The sequence below is a fragment of the Sceloporus occidentalis genome, unplaced genomic scaffold (genome assembly GCF_023333645.1).
Source record: "Sceloporus occidentalis isolate IW3139 unplaced genomic scaffold, rSceOcc1.0.p SCAF_39, whole genome shotgun sequence".
Taxonomy (NCBI): domain Eukaryota; kingdom Metazoa; phylum Chordata; class Lepidosauria; order Squamata; family Phrynosomatidae; genus Sceloporus; species Sceloporus occidentalis.
In genome coordinates this window covers 83,104-96,956 of record NW_028317019.1, presented here as the reverse complement: position 1 = coordinate 96,956, position 13,853 = coordinate 83,104, and the positions used below count along the sequence as shown (strand labels likewise).

Here is a 13,853-nt window from a genome sequence, read left to right as displayed (position 1 = left end):
GACAGTCCTGGTTAATCCTCTGTCACCCCACTTTTTCAGGGGCTTTTCAAAATGTCCTGGTTGCTCTCTTATCCTCCCATTTCCCCCCTTCTTAGCTCACTTCAGTTCCTGAGTGCAGTGGAGTCTGCACCCCATCAACTCAAAAGTGGGGAGAGGAGAGGAAGGAAGGAAGCAGGGTATTGCCCTTCCCAGGAAGCTGAAGCAAAAGAAAACTGCTGTGCCCTTCCTAGCTTGTGTGATCGTCCTCATAAATAACTTTGGCCATCTCCACCGCCTTCTGGATTGCTTGTCCACATGTGTCTTGCTTTTCCAATTTGTGAAAAGTTGGGGGATGTGGGAGAACATCTCTGGATCTAAATATGGGGTGGGCCCAGTGGACCTCAAGTCCAGAGTGCTTCCCAGAAATGTTTTTTAATAATGACATTTGGTTCTAAAATTTGGTAAGAAATGGCTAAATGCACCATAATTCTTTTGTGTACTGTAACTGTTGGGATAGTCAGTATCCTAATCCATCCTCAGTATCCCAGCCATGGCCTAAATTATATTGTATATTATATTGAAAGGATTCAAGACAAACTGGATCTCAAAGGCAGTAGCTTTTTTCTTGAGGACAGCATTTAAAGTTTATTTCCTGGACTGAATTCTGAAGTGATGAAATAAATATTTGGATGCACCATGTGCTTTCCTCGCCTTTTGCTTAGTCACTCTCTGGATGAGGGCTATTTTCTGTTGCAGGTGACCTTTGCGGATGTGGCTGTATATTTCACCGACGACGAATGGCAACTGTTGACAAAGAAGCAGAGGCTTATGTATAATTATATAATGATGGAGAATTATGAGAACGTGGCCTCTGTGGGTAAGGAACCGGAATCCACTAGCATTATAGAATCATAGAGTGGTATAGACCACAAGGGCCATCCAGTTCAACCCACTTCTGCCATGCAGGAATACACATTCCAAGCACCATCCACCTCTGTTTAAAGACCTCCAAAGAAGAGGACTCCACCAAACTCTAAGGGAGTATATTCCACTGTGGAAGAGATCTTACTGTCCCAAGTTTCCTCCTAATGTTTAGGTGGAACCTCTTTCTATGTGGCTTGCATCCACTGTGGTGTCTCCTTTTTCTGTAGTAGCAGATAGCAAGGTTGCTCTATCCTCAATACAATGACCCTTTCCAATATTTAAACATGGATATCATATCCACTCTTAACTTTCTTTTCTCCAGGGTAAACATACCCAGCTCTCTAAGGTGCTTCTCATAGGGCTTGATGGTTTCCAGATCCTTCACCATTTTGGTTGCCCTCCTCTGGGCATGTTCCAACTAAATTGTGGAGCCCAGAACCAGACACAGAATTATTCCAAGTGAGGCCTGACCAAAGCAGAATAGAGCGGCACTATTACTTCCCTTGATCTAGAAACTATTCTTGTATTGATGCAGCCTAGAATCACATTGGCCTTTTTGGCTGCCGCATCACACTGTTGGCCCATGTTCAACTGGTGGTCTACTTGGAGTCCTAGATCCCTTTCAAGCGCAGTTTAATTGTGATAGCAACATCCTGTAGAATATCTGAATTTGTAGTTTAGTGAGGCACTATTGGAGAGACACCAAAGGAGAGGGGCCTTGGGGATTGGGAGACAGCCACGAACCTGACAGATTTTAAGAACTGGTTTGAGAGAACTTCTGAGAATCGACTCAAATCCTTGTTTGTAGATATATTTAGGGGTTCCATTAAGCAATTATGAGTAATATCCATGAAGGGAGGAAAGCGGGGCACAAACCTGCTTTTCCTCTAATGTTTCTTTTCCAACTTGAGCTTAGCTCCATGGTTGATTCCAGAGGCCCTTTGTTACCCAAAATGCTGGAGTCTGGGAAGGACACCCGCAAGAGCTATGCTTTTAGGGGAATGTGGTACTTAGCTGAAAGCAGACATATAGTTTGGTTGGGGCAAAAATAACCTTGGGATTCAGCTCAACTATACCAGGCCCGGAAGCACACAGAACTCCAAGGGCATTTGAAATAGGTTTTTATGTTTTATTTAGGGGAAAAGCAATATACACACATGTACAGATATAGGTGTTCACACACACACACACACACAAGAACTAGTAACAAAGGTGGGTGAAAAGTGTGAGGCTTTGCTAATGGTAAAACTTTACCTAGATGGATCTTGATTGCAATAGCTGAGGGTCCAGAAAGGGGAGAGAAGTCAGTAACTCCAATGGCAAGTGGGGCTGGTGAGTGTAGTGAGGTGTTTAGCAATGTAAAGCTACAGACTGTCTGTCTGTAATTGGACTGACGTCAAAGAACAGCCAGTCAGGGCAGATATTTATTCTGTGATTGTTTCTTGGGTTAGAAACTGAGAGTTCAAAAAGGTTTATATCATTTTAGAAAGATTCCTGGGGGAGAGAATGGTTTGAAACCGAATTGAATACAATGGATGCTTGGTGGAAATATCTAAGACAAAAAAGATTAGCACACCGGCTCTCTGTCCTTCTTGGCTCTGAATTCCTATTGCGTTCAAAAGCCAATATACAGCGCAATCTGAGGGTGACACTCCCAGATGCAGCTCAAGAATAACATAGCAGAGTATGGAAACAAATATCCAGACATAGATATTGGCAATGCACCGACCACTTTTCACTTAAAAATAAATCAGAAACACAATTGGTTTCATTTAAATCCTTGGAGGTTCTCTATCTTGAGTTGCAAAATAATACAAATATTTGCAAGCTCTACTCTGACTTTCATCAACTTCACCATCTCTTGCTCACACAACTCCAATCCAATCCACACCAATCTGCATGTGAGCTGTATACTGGTTGTGAGTTATCTCCTGGAGCCAAACAGCATGAAGTGACTTCTGCAGTTACCTTGCATCATGCCTTGGGCTCTGACTCAGCACTCTATGGCAGTCTCACAGGATATGATTCCACCTGTCAATCAAAGTATTTTTGCACATGTTTAATGGAATATTTTTTCAACAGTCCTTTGACTATCTGCTTCTACTGATTCCCTCATCAAAGGTCCCTCAATCTCTTCTTTGGTAGCTCCTATGAGTAAGGATACAATCATTATATGGATTTGGGGGCATCCAGAACAGGGTCATGCTCAGGTCACTCACACCAACTTTATTAATCTAATCTGAAATAGGGAGGGGTGAACGTGGGGCTAAATCTTGGGATAACATCTTCTCTTAACACTGAGATTGTCTTGTCTGTCATTTTCCTTGTTTACAGAATCACTTGTCAGTCATGAGAGAATCCACACAAGAAAGAAGTCACATAAATGTCAGCATTGTGGGAAAAAGTTTGCTTACAAGTCAGTCCTACTGGCACATCAGAGAGTCCACACTGGAGAGAAGCCATACAAATGCCAGCACTGTGGGAAATCTTTTGCCTACAAGTTAGTCCTTGTCATGCATCGAAAAGTTCACACCGGGGAGAACCCATACAAATGCCAGCGTTGTGGGAAATGTTTTCCTCAGAAGTCAAGCCTAGTGATACATCAGAGAGTCCATACAGGAGAGAAGCCATACAAATGCCAGCCTTGTGGGAAATGTTTTTCTCAGAAGTCAAGCCTAGAGAGACATCAGAGAGTTCACACAGGAGAGAAGCCACACAAATGCCAGCATTGTGGGAAATGTTTTCCTCAGAAGTCAAGCCTAGTGATACATCAGAGAGTCCATACAGGAGAGAAGCCACACAAATGCCAGCATTGTGGGAAATGTTTTTCTTTGAAGTCAAACCTAGTGATACATCAGAGAGTCCATACAGGAGAGAAGCCATACAAATGCCAGCACTGTGGGAAATGTTTTTCTCGGAAGTCACACCTAGTGACACATCAGAGAGTCCACACTGGAGAGAAGCCATACAAATGCCAGCATTGTGGGAAACGTTTTTCTCGGAAGTCAGTCCTAGAGAGACATCAGAGAGTCCACACAGGAGCGAAGCCACACAAATGCCAGCATTGTGGGAAATGTTTTTCTTTGAAGTCACACCTAGTGAGACATCAGAGAGTCCACACAGGAGAGAAGCCATACAAATGCCAGCATTGTGGGAAATGTTTTTCTCGGAAGTCACACCTAGTGACACATCAGAGAGTCCACACTGGAGAGAAGCCATACAAATGCCAGCACTGTGGGAAATGTTTTTCTCGGAAGTCACACCTAGTGACACATCAGAGAGTCCACACTGGAGAGAAGCCATACAAATGCCAGCATTGTGGGAAACGTTTTTCTCGGAAGTCAGTCCTAGAGAGACATCAGAGAGTCCACACAGGAGCGAAGCCACACAAATGCCAGCATTGTGGGAAATGTTTTTCTTTGAAGTCACACCTAGTGAGACATCAGAGAATCCACACAGGAGAGAAGCCATACAAATGCCAGCATTGTGGGAAAGGTTTTTCTCGGTGGTCAAACCTAGCGAGACACAAGAGAATCCACACAGGAGAGAAGCCATATAAATCCCAGTAGTGAATTAACATTATTTTTTATCAATAATGAATACAAAAAATATTTCATTCTATGAAATATTCTATGAAAAAATATATTTTTAATCCAGTGGTGCCAAGAAAAGGCCCTTGTGATTTTGTTTGTAAGCTTTGTCTGTCGATATGTCTGTTTGTGTTCTAAAGTTGTATTTTGTTATTTTTAGGTTTTAATTGCTAATAGTATAGATAATTACTTTGGGTTGTAAATTTAGCTGGGGATTGTGGGTTGTGGTATAGGTTAGGTAGTTCGGGGGCTGGGATTTGTTATAGATGTGTAGAATAGTTATGGGAATGATAGCTTTTGCAATGTGGAGGAAGTTGGCTGAAGAAATTTGCGGGCAGGTATTGACAGAAAGGGTTAGTTTCTGGGAATGGCAAAGGGAGCTTGTTAATTGTGGGGCATAGACTGTGGGAATTGGAGGCAGGGGCTAGGATTGGAAGAGGGTGGAGTTTTAGATGTTGGGGTTTTAATGTAATGTTTGCTTGGCGTGGGCAGTTCTGGCTGAAACACTGAATTTCTGACTCTGTTTTCTCAATAAAGTTCTTTGCTTTTTCAACACATTGGACTCTTTGATGCACAGAAGTTCTGAATTTGCCCGAAACTGGCCTTTTCTTCTCTCCTCAGCCCTTAGCTCCATTCCCAGCCATGAGAACAGAAGAGGCAAACACACACACACACACACACACACAAGCATACAGGATACACAGAGAGATCTTTATTTCCAAAGCAGAGCCTTCCTTTCCTGCCTTTCCCTCCTGAGTCCAGCTCTGCACCTTGGGCTCTATTGCGGTCTCCTCAAAGGAAGGAAGGGGAGGCCGCTGAACCCACAGAGCATAACTTCCTTTCCTGCAAAGGCCTCCAGAGGAATAAGCAGCAGCATCTAGGCCCTGGCAATCCCTGCCATGCTGAGGAGGCGCATCCAGGGGGATGTTGAGGTCGCCCAGGACTAAAAACCTAGGCAAATCCAGCAGCAGCACAAAGACCAGTTGTGTTAGCTCCGCTGGGGAGTCTGTTAAAGAACGGGGCGGACAGTAAACCCACAGAATCCCCAGAGTTTCCCTAGTCTTTAAGCTGAGGCAAATACATTTGATGTGGTCCATCGTACGGATAGGTATCCTGGCCAAAGCAAGATTGTCTTCATCGACCAAAGCAACATCCCCTTACCTGCTCACTGACGGAGAACCCGGCTGGTAAGGCCTGATCCCAGGTGGCTGAGCTATCATCACCCAGCCAGGTCTCCGTGAAACAAGTCAGGTCAGCCTCTTGGTCCAGTGGGAGATCATGGACTATCTGTGTTTTATTTTTGACTGACCTGGCATTACACAAGAGCAGGGAAAGGTTCTGTAGTTGGTTTGGTATGCTCTGCAGCTCTTTTGGGATAGAAGGGTGAATGGAAGGGGAGAGAGATATCTGTCAGGGTCCTAATTGCAGCCCCTCTTGCAACACAAAAGGCAGTACTTTGAAAAAGGAACAGCTATTATTGAAGAAGATACATGTAATAGAAGTGACTTTTTTGTCAGGAATGAAAGAAAGTATGGATATATCACTTTTATAACCATATCAACCTCACCCCATTAACCAATAAAGCTAATTAACTGGATAGCCCTTTCCTGCACAATGTCCTCCCAGCCAGGATTCTGGCAGCGTTTCTAAAAACAATTAAGCTCTCATGTGCCTTTTCTCAATCACTGCACCTGTGACTTTTGACCACAGAACTCAGCCACACAACAGTTTTAATTAACATTATGGCTTGACTATATATATATATATATATATATATATATATATATATATAAACCCCATCAATCCCAATCTAATATGATACCATATGAAAATATAATAAGCATAAACACATAACAACATAATACAATATAACAATACTAATAACTATGTTCCCCCTCCTTTTACAGAGACCAGTCTTTTAAACTCAAGCCTCTGTTAGAAGGGTGATTCCCACACATTCCAATCCTAGCAAACAAGGACATTCTTTAGCCATGATCTCTCTACCTCTTTCTAGTATCTTCTATTAAAGCACATATACATACTATTTTAACCCACCATAAATCCCATCTATCTTAACTCTAATCTAAACCTATAACCTTTATGGCATAAATCCCAAATGAATAAATGCATGAATAAAGCTATTCATGACATATTGTGGTTTCAGGCTGGTGCTCCTTCCCTGAATGAGACTTGCCCATTGCAACCTGAGGCTGATGCTTCTTGCCTGAGAGACTGAGACTGGCCCATTGTGACCTCAGGCTGATGCTCCTTGGATGAAGGACTGAGACAGTACTGTTGTGACTTCAGGGTGGTGCTTTTTACCTGAAGGATTGAGACTGGCCCATTGCATGTCAGAAACAGTGTATAAGGGTTCTGCCATAAAGAATAAAATATTAGGGTTTGGTTATTAAAGTAGGAGCTATAGTTGTAGTTCATAGCAGGTAGTGTAGAGTGATGGGTTATAGAGAGCATGTAGGGGGAAATGTTAGAAAGACAGATAGAGTGGCTTTTAGATGAAGGAGGGCATTTGGAGAGGGGCTGGGGTTGCAGCTGGAGATGGTTCTCAAGGAGGAGTGAAGCTGGCTTGGGAACAGCGCTCTTCAAGGTGAGGCTGTGTGGGAGAAGGGAAGGGGAGTATAGACAACCTTGGTATCTATGCAACCTCCGCTTGTGTTGCTTTAGCTTAGGAATTGGGGGTTGGCTTAGGGAGGGGCTGAGTGGGTTAAGAAGGGAGCAAGTTCCTTTGGACTTCAGACTTTGCAAAAAGGTGTTAATGGATGTTTCTGCCTGGATTCATCAATAAAGCTTCCTTTGTTTCAAATGAGTTTTATTTTTTGAGCACAGGACTGACTCCAGATCTCACCATTTGCAAAGTCTCACAGTTTTAACTCCAATGGAGACCCAGGAACAAGAAGAGTTCTTGGAGAACCCGGTGGTTCTGGAGATCCCGGAGGTGGAGGAGCAGGTGCCTTCTTCAGAGGAACTAGGGGCCAAGCCCAAGACTGGGAAACCCCCTAAAGCTCACACCACCCAGGCCACCACTGGAGGATTTGGGTTTCTGGCCCCAGACTGGGGAAAGGAAGGCCGTTGGGGGCAGAGTGACAGCCTGGGACCTGGCAGTGGGGGAGTCAGTTGATAGTTGCCCCAGGATAGAAGAACCTCAGGTAGACGTTTATCGAATGGAGGAAGACAGAAAGGAATAAAAGGACCGTATGAAGGGGATGGTGTCCAAGTTAAAGATGTAAGAGAAATGTGTGAGTTCTGACTTAAACCCAGAGCTGAAGAACCAAAGAACCAAGGAATGGTGTTTTAAAACAAGCTAAAGAACTAAACAAGATGGTTCCGCGCAGAGCATTGATGTGAAGGAGGGATTTGGCAACTGAGATGAGGAAAGGCTGAGGAATTTGGAAGCTGAAGCGGGGAGATGTTCAGGTGTGTCGAACTATGACCGGGAAGGTGCCTTTTCTCCTGAGTCACAATAAAGAGGAACTGACAGGACAATGGACTAATTTGAACAGAACGACCTGCCTTTGAACAGCTGTCTCCTCCCGAAAAGAAGAAGTTGAGTAATGGGCTGCAATATTGCAAGAATTTAGCAGCCAAAAGCCAGAGAGAAGAAAAGTATAAGGAGCCTTGGCTTTCACCCTAATTTTGTTGGCACCAACCACGCGGCAACGATGTCATCCCCAGCCTTCGAGGACAACTGATCAATGTCTGGCGGAAGGAAAGTGTGTGAGAGTATTGTATGGATGTGTGAGTGAATGGAAGAGCTCTTGATAATCAATGTTTGTATTATGTTTGTGATTTAATAAATGTTACATGTATAGTGTTTAAATGCAAATTTGGTGTCTCCCTATCTGTGTTAGCCCTGCTCTGAATAAGTCCACAGAAAGAGACATTTTCATTACACGCTCTCAGGTTAAACAGGTTGCCCTTACAAACTTGGGCATAACAAAGATGTGGAGGAGGAAGATGTCAGAGGCAAACTGAGGGCAACTGATGCTCCTTGCTTGAAGCACTGAGACTGTCCCGTTGTGACTTCAGTCTGATGCTCTTTGCCTGAAGCTTTGAGACTGTTCCATTGCGGTTTCCAAATCCTTCACCATTTTAATCGCCCTCCTTTGGACTGGACACAATATTCCAGGTGGGGCCTGACCAGACCAGAATAGAGTGGCACTATTACTTCCCTTGATCTAGACACTATACCTCTATTGATGCAGCCTTTAATCGCATTGGCCTTTTTAGCTACTGCATCACACTGTTGAGTCATGTTCAACTTGTGTCTACTTGATTCTTATATCCCTTTCACACGTAGTTTCATTCATCCAGGTGTCCCCCATCCTATATCTGTGCATTTCATTTTTCCGCCCTTAATGCAGTACCTTACATTTCTCCCTGCTGAATTTCATTTTGTTAGCTTTGGACCAGCTTTCTAGTCTATTCAGGTCATTTTGAATTTTGATCCTGTCCTCTGGAGTATTAGCTACTCATCTTAATTTGGTGTCATCTGCAAATTTGATAAGTATGGCCCCAATTCTGTCCTCTAAGTCATTGATAGAGATGTTGAATAGCACTGGGCCCCGGACAGAGCGCCACTGGACACCCCACTGGTCACTTCTCTCCAGGATAAAAAGGAGTCATTCTTGAGCACCCTTTGGGTTCGGCCGGTCAACCAATTATAAATTCATGTAACAGTTACCTTGTCTAGCTTGTTTCATGTTTTTGTTTTATATTCTTTTTTTTTTAATTTTATTTTTATTTGGTTTTTCTTTTCTTTACATCCTTATTTTCAGTAATCATCAATAAAAGATCATACATATCGTCTATACCTTCCCTTATCCCATTCCCTTCCCTCCCTTTCCCCCCTTAAACCCCCCACCCTCTTACCCTTCCCCTCCTTCCCCTCCCCCCTGTACACATCCTAGTACATTCCAACCTATATAGTCCTTTATAGATTACATATTACTCTTTCAATTTTCCTTTACAATCATCATCCTTCCTTTACATATATCTATATACAAGTGATTTCTTTCGCTCTTTACCTCTTTACATTCCTAATCTTCCTTTTCTTTTCTTATTTCTCTCCTTTATTTTCCCTTTACTAACTTTCTTTTCTTCTTTCCACATACCGTATTACTATGTTCCATTCATCTTTATCCTTATCCTCTTCCTCTTTCTTTCCTTTTAACCTTTTAGACAATCTGTCTGACTCTCTCGTGTCTAACAACTTATTAGTCCATTCTTTTAATGTAGGGGTCTGTGTAGATCTCCATTTTTGAGCGTATACCAACCTTGCTGCTGTCACCATGTATAACACAATTTTCCAATATGTTCTTTCAGTCTCTCTTCCTATCACGCCTGTCATATTTAACAAAAATAACTCCGGGTTTTTTGGGAAATTCCTTTCCAACATTTCTTTCATTGCTTCATATATTTCCCCCCAAAACTGCTTTGCTTTGTTACAGACCCACCACATGTGGTAAAACGTTCCTTCTGTTTTTCCACACTTCCAACACATTTTGTTTACCTTTTTGTACATTTTGGATAGCTTAACCGGTGTCAAATACCAAAAATAAAACATTTTAAAGAAATTTTCTTTCAGGTGCTGTGCCATGGTGAACTTATAGGTTTTCCTCCATGACAATTCCGTTTTCTAAGAATATATTTTGTTGTATTATTTGACTCCACTTTGTCATGTTTTCTTTAATCACTTCCTGTTCCAAATCTCTTTTTAGTAGTTCCCTATAATATTTTGTTATCTTTTTCTTTTTCTGTTTTTCTAATATTATTATGTCCAATTCATTGTTTTTTTCTCTATTCCTTCTTGCTTCATGTCTTTCTTAAATCTTTCTTCTAATTGTTTATATGCAAACCATTCTATTTCTATATTTTCTTGTTCTAATTTTTCTCTAGATTTAAGTTTTAATACCGCTTTTTCCCCTTCTTCCACAATATGCTCATATGTTATCCATTTTTCTTGTACTTTTCTAAATTGTTTTATATACTGTTTAATTTGGTTAATTGCTATTAGTGAATTTCCAAGAGTGGCCACCAGATGGCGCTCCAGGATAGAAGTTGGTGAGAAGCCAAAGGAGGCTGCAGTGCCCTGAGGATCCACAAGAGGGCGATATTGTATTAGGAATGTTCTTTTTTTAAATACATTTTAAATACATTTTTATTAAATTAAAAAACATATATACATACATGCATATTCACTGCATACAAAGTCACAAACATAAAACATTCTTAATTACTTACTTAACATTGACATTCTTACCTACCAACTTAAGGCTTTAAGGGTTTTCCATAGCCTTTCATGATATATGCAGTCAAAGGCTTTGCTATAGTGACCAATGTTTCACAAACTCTGGTCTTCCAAGTGGTTTGGACTTTACTGGTCAGTAAACAGGAAAGCTGCAATCCTGGGAACAAGTTTAGGAAACACTGCTATAGTCTATTAAGCACACGGTGATTCTTCCCCTGGAATGCCTTTGTACAGGCACACAACTACAAATCCCAGAATCCCATATCACTCAGAGCCATGGCAGTTAAAGGTGGACTATTTCTGCAGTTTAGATGCAACCAAAATGAATTACAACTCATAGAGTTGGGAGAGACCACAAGGGCCATCCAGTCCAACCACATTCTGCCATGCAGGAACTCTCAATCAAGGCATCCCTGACCGATGGCCATCCAACCTCTGCTTAAAGACCTCCAAGGAAGGGGACTCCACCAAAATCTCCAAGGGAGTTTGTTCTACTGTCAAACAGCCCTTTCTGTCAGGAGGTCCTTCCTAATGTTGAGCTGGAATCTCTTTTCCTGCAGTTTGCATCCATTGCTCTGGGTCCTAGTCTCTGGAGCAGCAGAAAACAAGCTTGCTCCCTCCTCAATATGACATCAAATATTTAAACAGGGCTATCATACCACATCTTAACCTTCTCTTCTTCAGGCTAAACATCCCTTGTTCCCTAAGTCCTTCCTCATAGGGCTTCATAAATCCTGTATAAAGATTTCTGCTTCAGACTCAAGAATGGCCTTTCCTCCTCTTCTGTGAAGAACACTGCGACATCTCAAAAGGTGATCTGCAATAGAAAATGGTCCTCATCCAGAGAGTGATTCAGGAGGGAAGCACAGGGTGAATCCCAAATATGATTGGATCCCTTCAGGATATCAATAGAGTGGGAGATATTGGAACATCTTCCCTTCTCTTTTCCTTAGCTCCCTGGATCTTCAAGAATGGGGTGAGAGGGAAAAGACAAGGCTGCAATCTGTGTTCCTGTCATCTAGATTTCTCCTGGGATGGGAGTATTTGTTTAGCAATGAAAGCTCTTCCCTGGAGGCCTTCCCAATCTGCTTTACTAAACTGACAGAAATCTATGGCAGCGTCACCCAATAATCAGATTTATTTATTTATTTATTTGATTTCTAGTATTCCTGGAGGTCAAGTTCTTTTTGGAGGCAGAGAACACTCCAGGGCCCTCTTCCCTTCCCTGGCAATAGAAATAGGAAGACCACATATTCAGCCATTAGGAATGGCTTCCTTTCATGGTGGCTCCAAACCAGCTGCCTTCACCAGGAGCCTCACTGAATCAAGCCCTGTCTCAAAGGCATGCGTTCAATGCTCTTTTAGGAACAGAAGATGTCCTCCTGAAGACACTCTGAGGGCTGCCATTGGCTGGAATCCCAGTCCCTCCCACATCCCACAGAGAATGACATCACTGCTAGAGAAGGCTCTCTTGACCAATCAGAGAGCAAGATGAAGGTTCTTCTGGAAGCTTCCATGAGAAGGAGATATAAGGCCTGAGAGAGCAAGAGACAGTTGGGGGAATTGTGTCGGTTGGAGATCGAGAGAGAGAGAGTTAAAGAGCGGATCTTGGAAGTTAGTCTCAGAATTGGACGCTTAGGTTTATTTATTTATTTAATAGCTTGTATGAATTGAATATTATATACTTACAAATATTGTACCTGCAAGATTCTTAATATCTTGTAGGACTTATATTTTTGTTATATTTTGTTATTTATAGTAAATATCTCCTTGGAGTATCTACTACTCGATGCTCCTTTTACACGTGTTTTGGCTCGTTGATGCTTTGGAAGATCAGTAAAGAAGGAGAAATAAGGTTCCTTAACTGGTCCCAGTGTAGGTTAAGGGAAGCCCTTTTATAATTCACTGGATGGAGGCAGCGTGATTTAAGGAATTTAAGGGTCTGCTGGGCTAAGAGCCATAATGTCTAAATGGCTAATTAACAATTTGTAATCCACTCTGATAGCCTTTTGGCTGAAGAGAGGGGTATAAAATATTATTATTATTATTATTATTATTATTATTATTATTATTATTACAGGGCCGCAGTTTGGCTGCTTGGACCACCGGAGATCATCACAGAGAGTCAGTTGGAAAAGCCCATCTCACTCCAGAAAATAAAGGTACTTGAGGAGTTTGCACTCTGCGTCTTTCTGTAATAATAGCTACAAAACTGATAATAGCATTTGGGACATTTAGTCATTTAAAAACAAATAATGCAGATTAAAATGCTGCTTTAAAACCTCTTTCCATCTGCCAGCTTTGTGCTGGTTTTGGGGGGGAATGAGAAAGTGTTGGGAGGGAGGGACTGCCAACAGAATTAGGAGATGCATTGCAGGCTATGGACAGTTTGCGGCCAAGAAAGGTCCAAAACACACGGAAGTAATAGTCCAGTTTAAGAGCGCTTTAAAATCCCTGGCCCAGTGCTAGGGAATCCTGGGAAATGGAGTTTATTGTGGCACAAGAGGTCTCTGAAAGAGAAGGTGCAATGTCTCACAAAACTACATCTTCCACAATACCCTAGGACTGAGTCAGGGCAGTTAAATCCGTCTCAGACTGGATTATTGCTGCAGTGTGTTTTGGACTTAGGTGACCCTTGGCAAGTCACACTCTCTCAACCTCAGAGGATGGCAATGGCAACCCCTCTCTGAAGAAACCTGCCAAGGAAACCCCATGATATATTTGCCTTAGGGTTGCCATAAGTCGGAAACGACTTGAAGACACAGATGAAGAACAGAAAAAAGTCTGCACTTATTTCTCAAGTTGTACATGGGAATGGGAGGCAGTGTGGTGCAGTGGTTTGAATGTTGCTTACAACTCTGGAGGCCATGGTCCACTGCCCCAGTCCACCATGAAACCAGCTGGGTCCCTTGGGCAAGAAGTCACACTCTCTCAGCCTCAGGGAAGGCAATGGCAAACCTCCTCTGAACAACTCTTGCCAAGGAAACCCCAGGAGAGGCTCCCCAGAAGTCGGCAAAGACTTGGAACCACTCCACAAAAACAACAAAGCCTCACGAAAAAGACAGTGTGGTTTAGTGGCTGGAGCACTGGACTAT

At 42.4% G+C, this 13,853-nt stretch overlaps 1 protein-coding gene across 1 annotated transcript; it reads left to right on the top strand.

Annotated features, from left to right (window-relative positions):
• Nucleotides 1–1,739: 1,739 nt before the first annotated feature.
• Nucleotides 1,740–5,004, top strand: LOC149290365 (uncharacterized). The gene is made up of 2 exons (XM_089489312.1): nt 1,740–1,743; nt 3,238–5,004. The coding sequence occupies exons 1-2, from the start codon at nt 1,740–1,742 to the stop codon at nt 4,470–4,472; spliced, it is 1,239 nt and encodes a 412-aa protein (XP_089345438.1). The 3' UTR covers nt 4,473–5,004.
• Nucleotides 5,005–13,853: the final 8,849 nt, after the last annotated feature.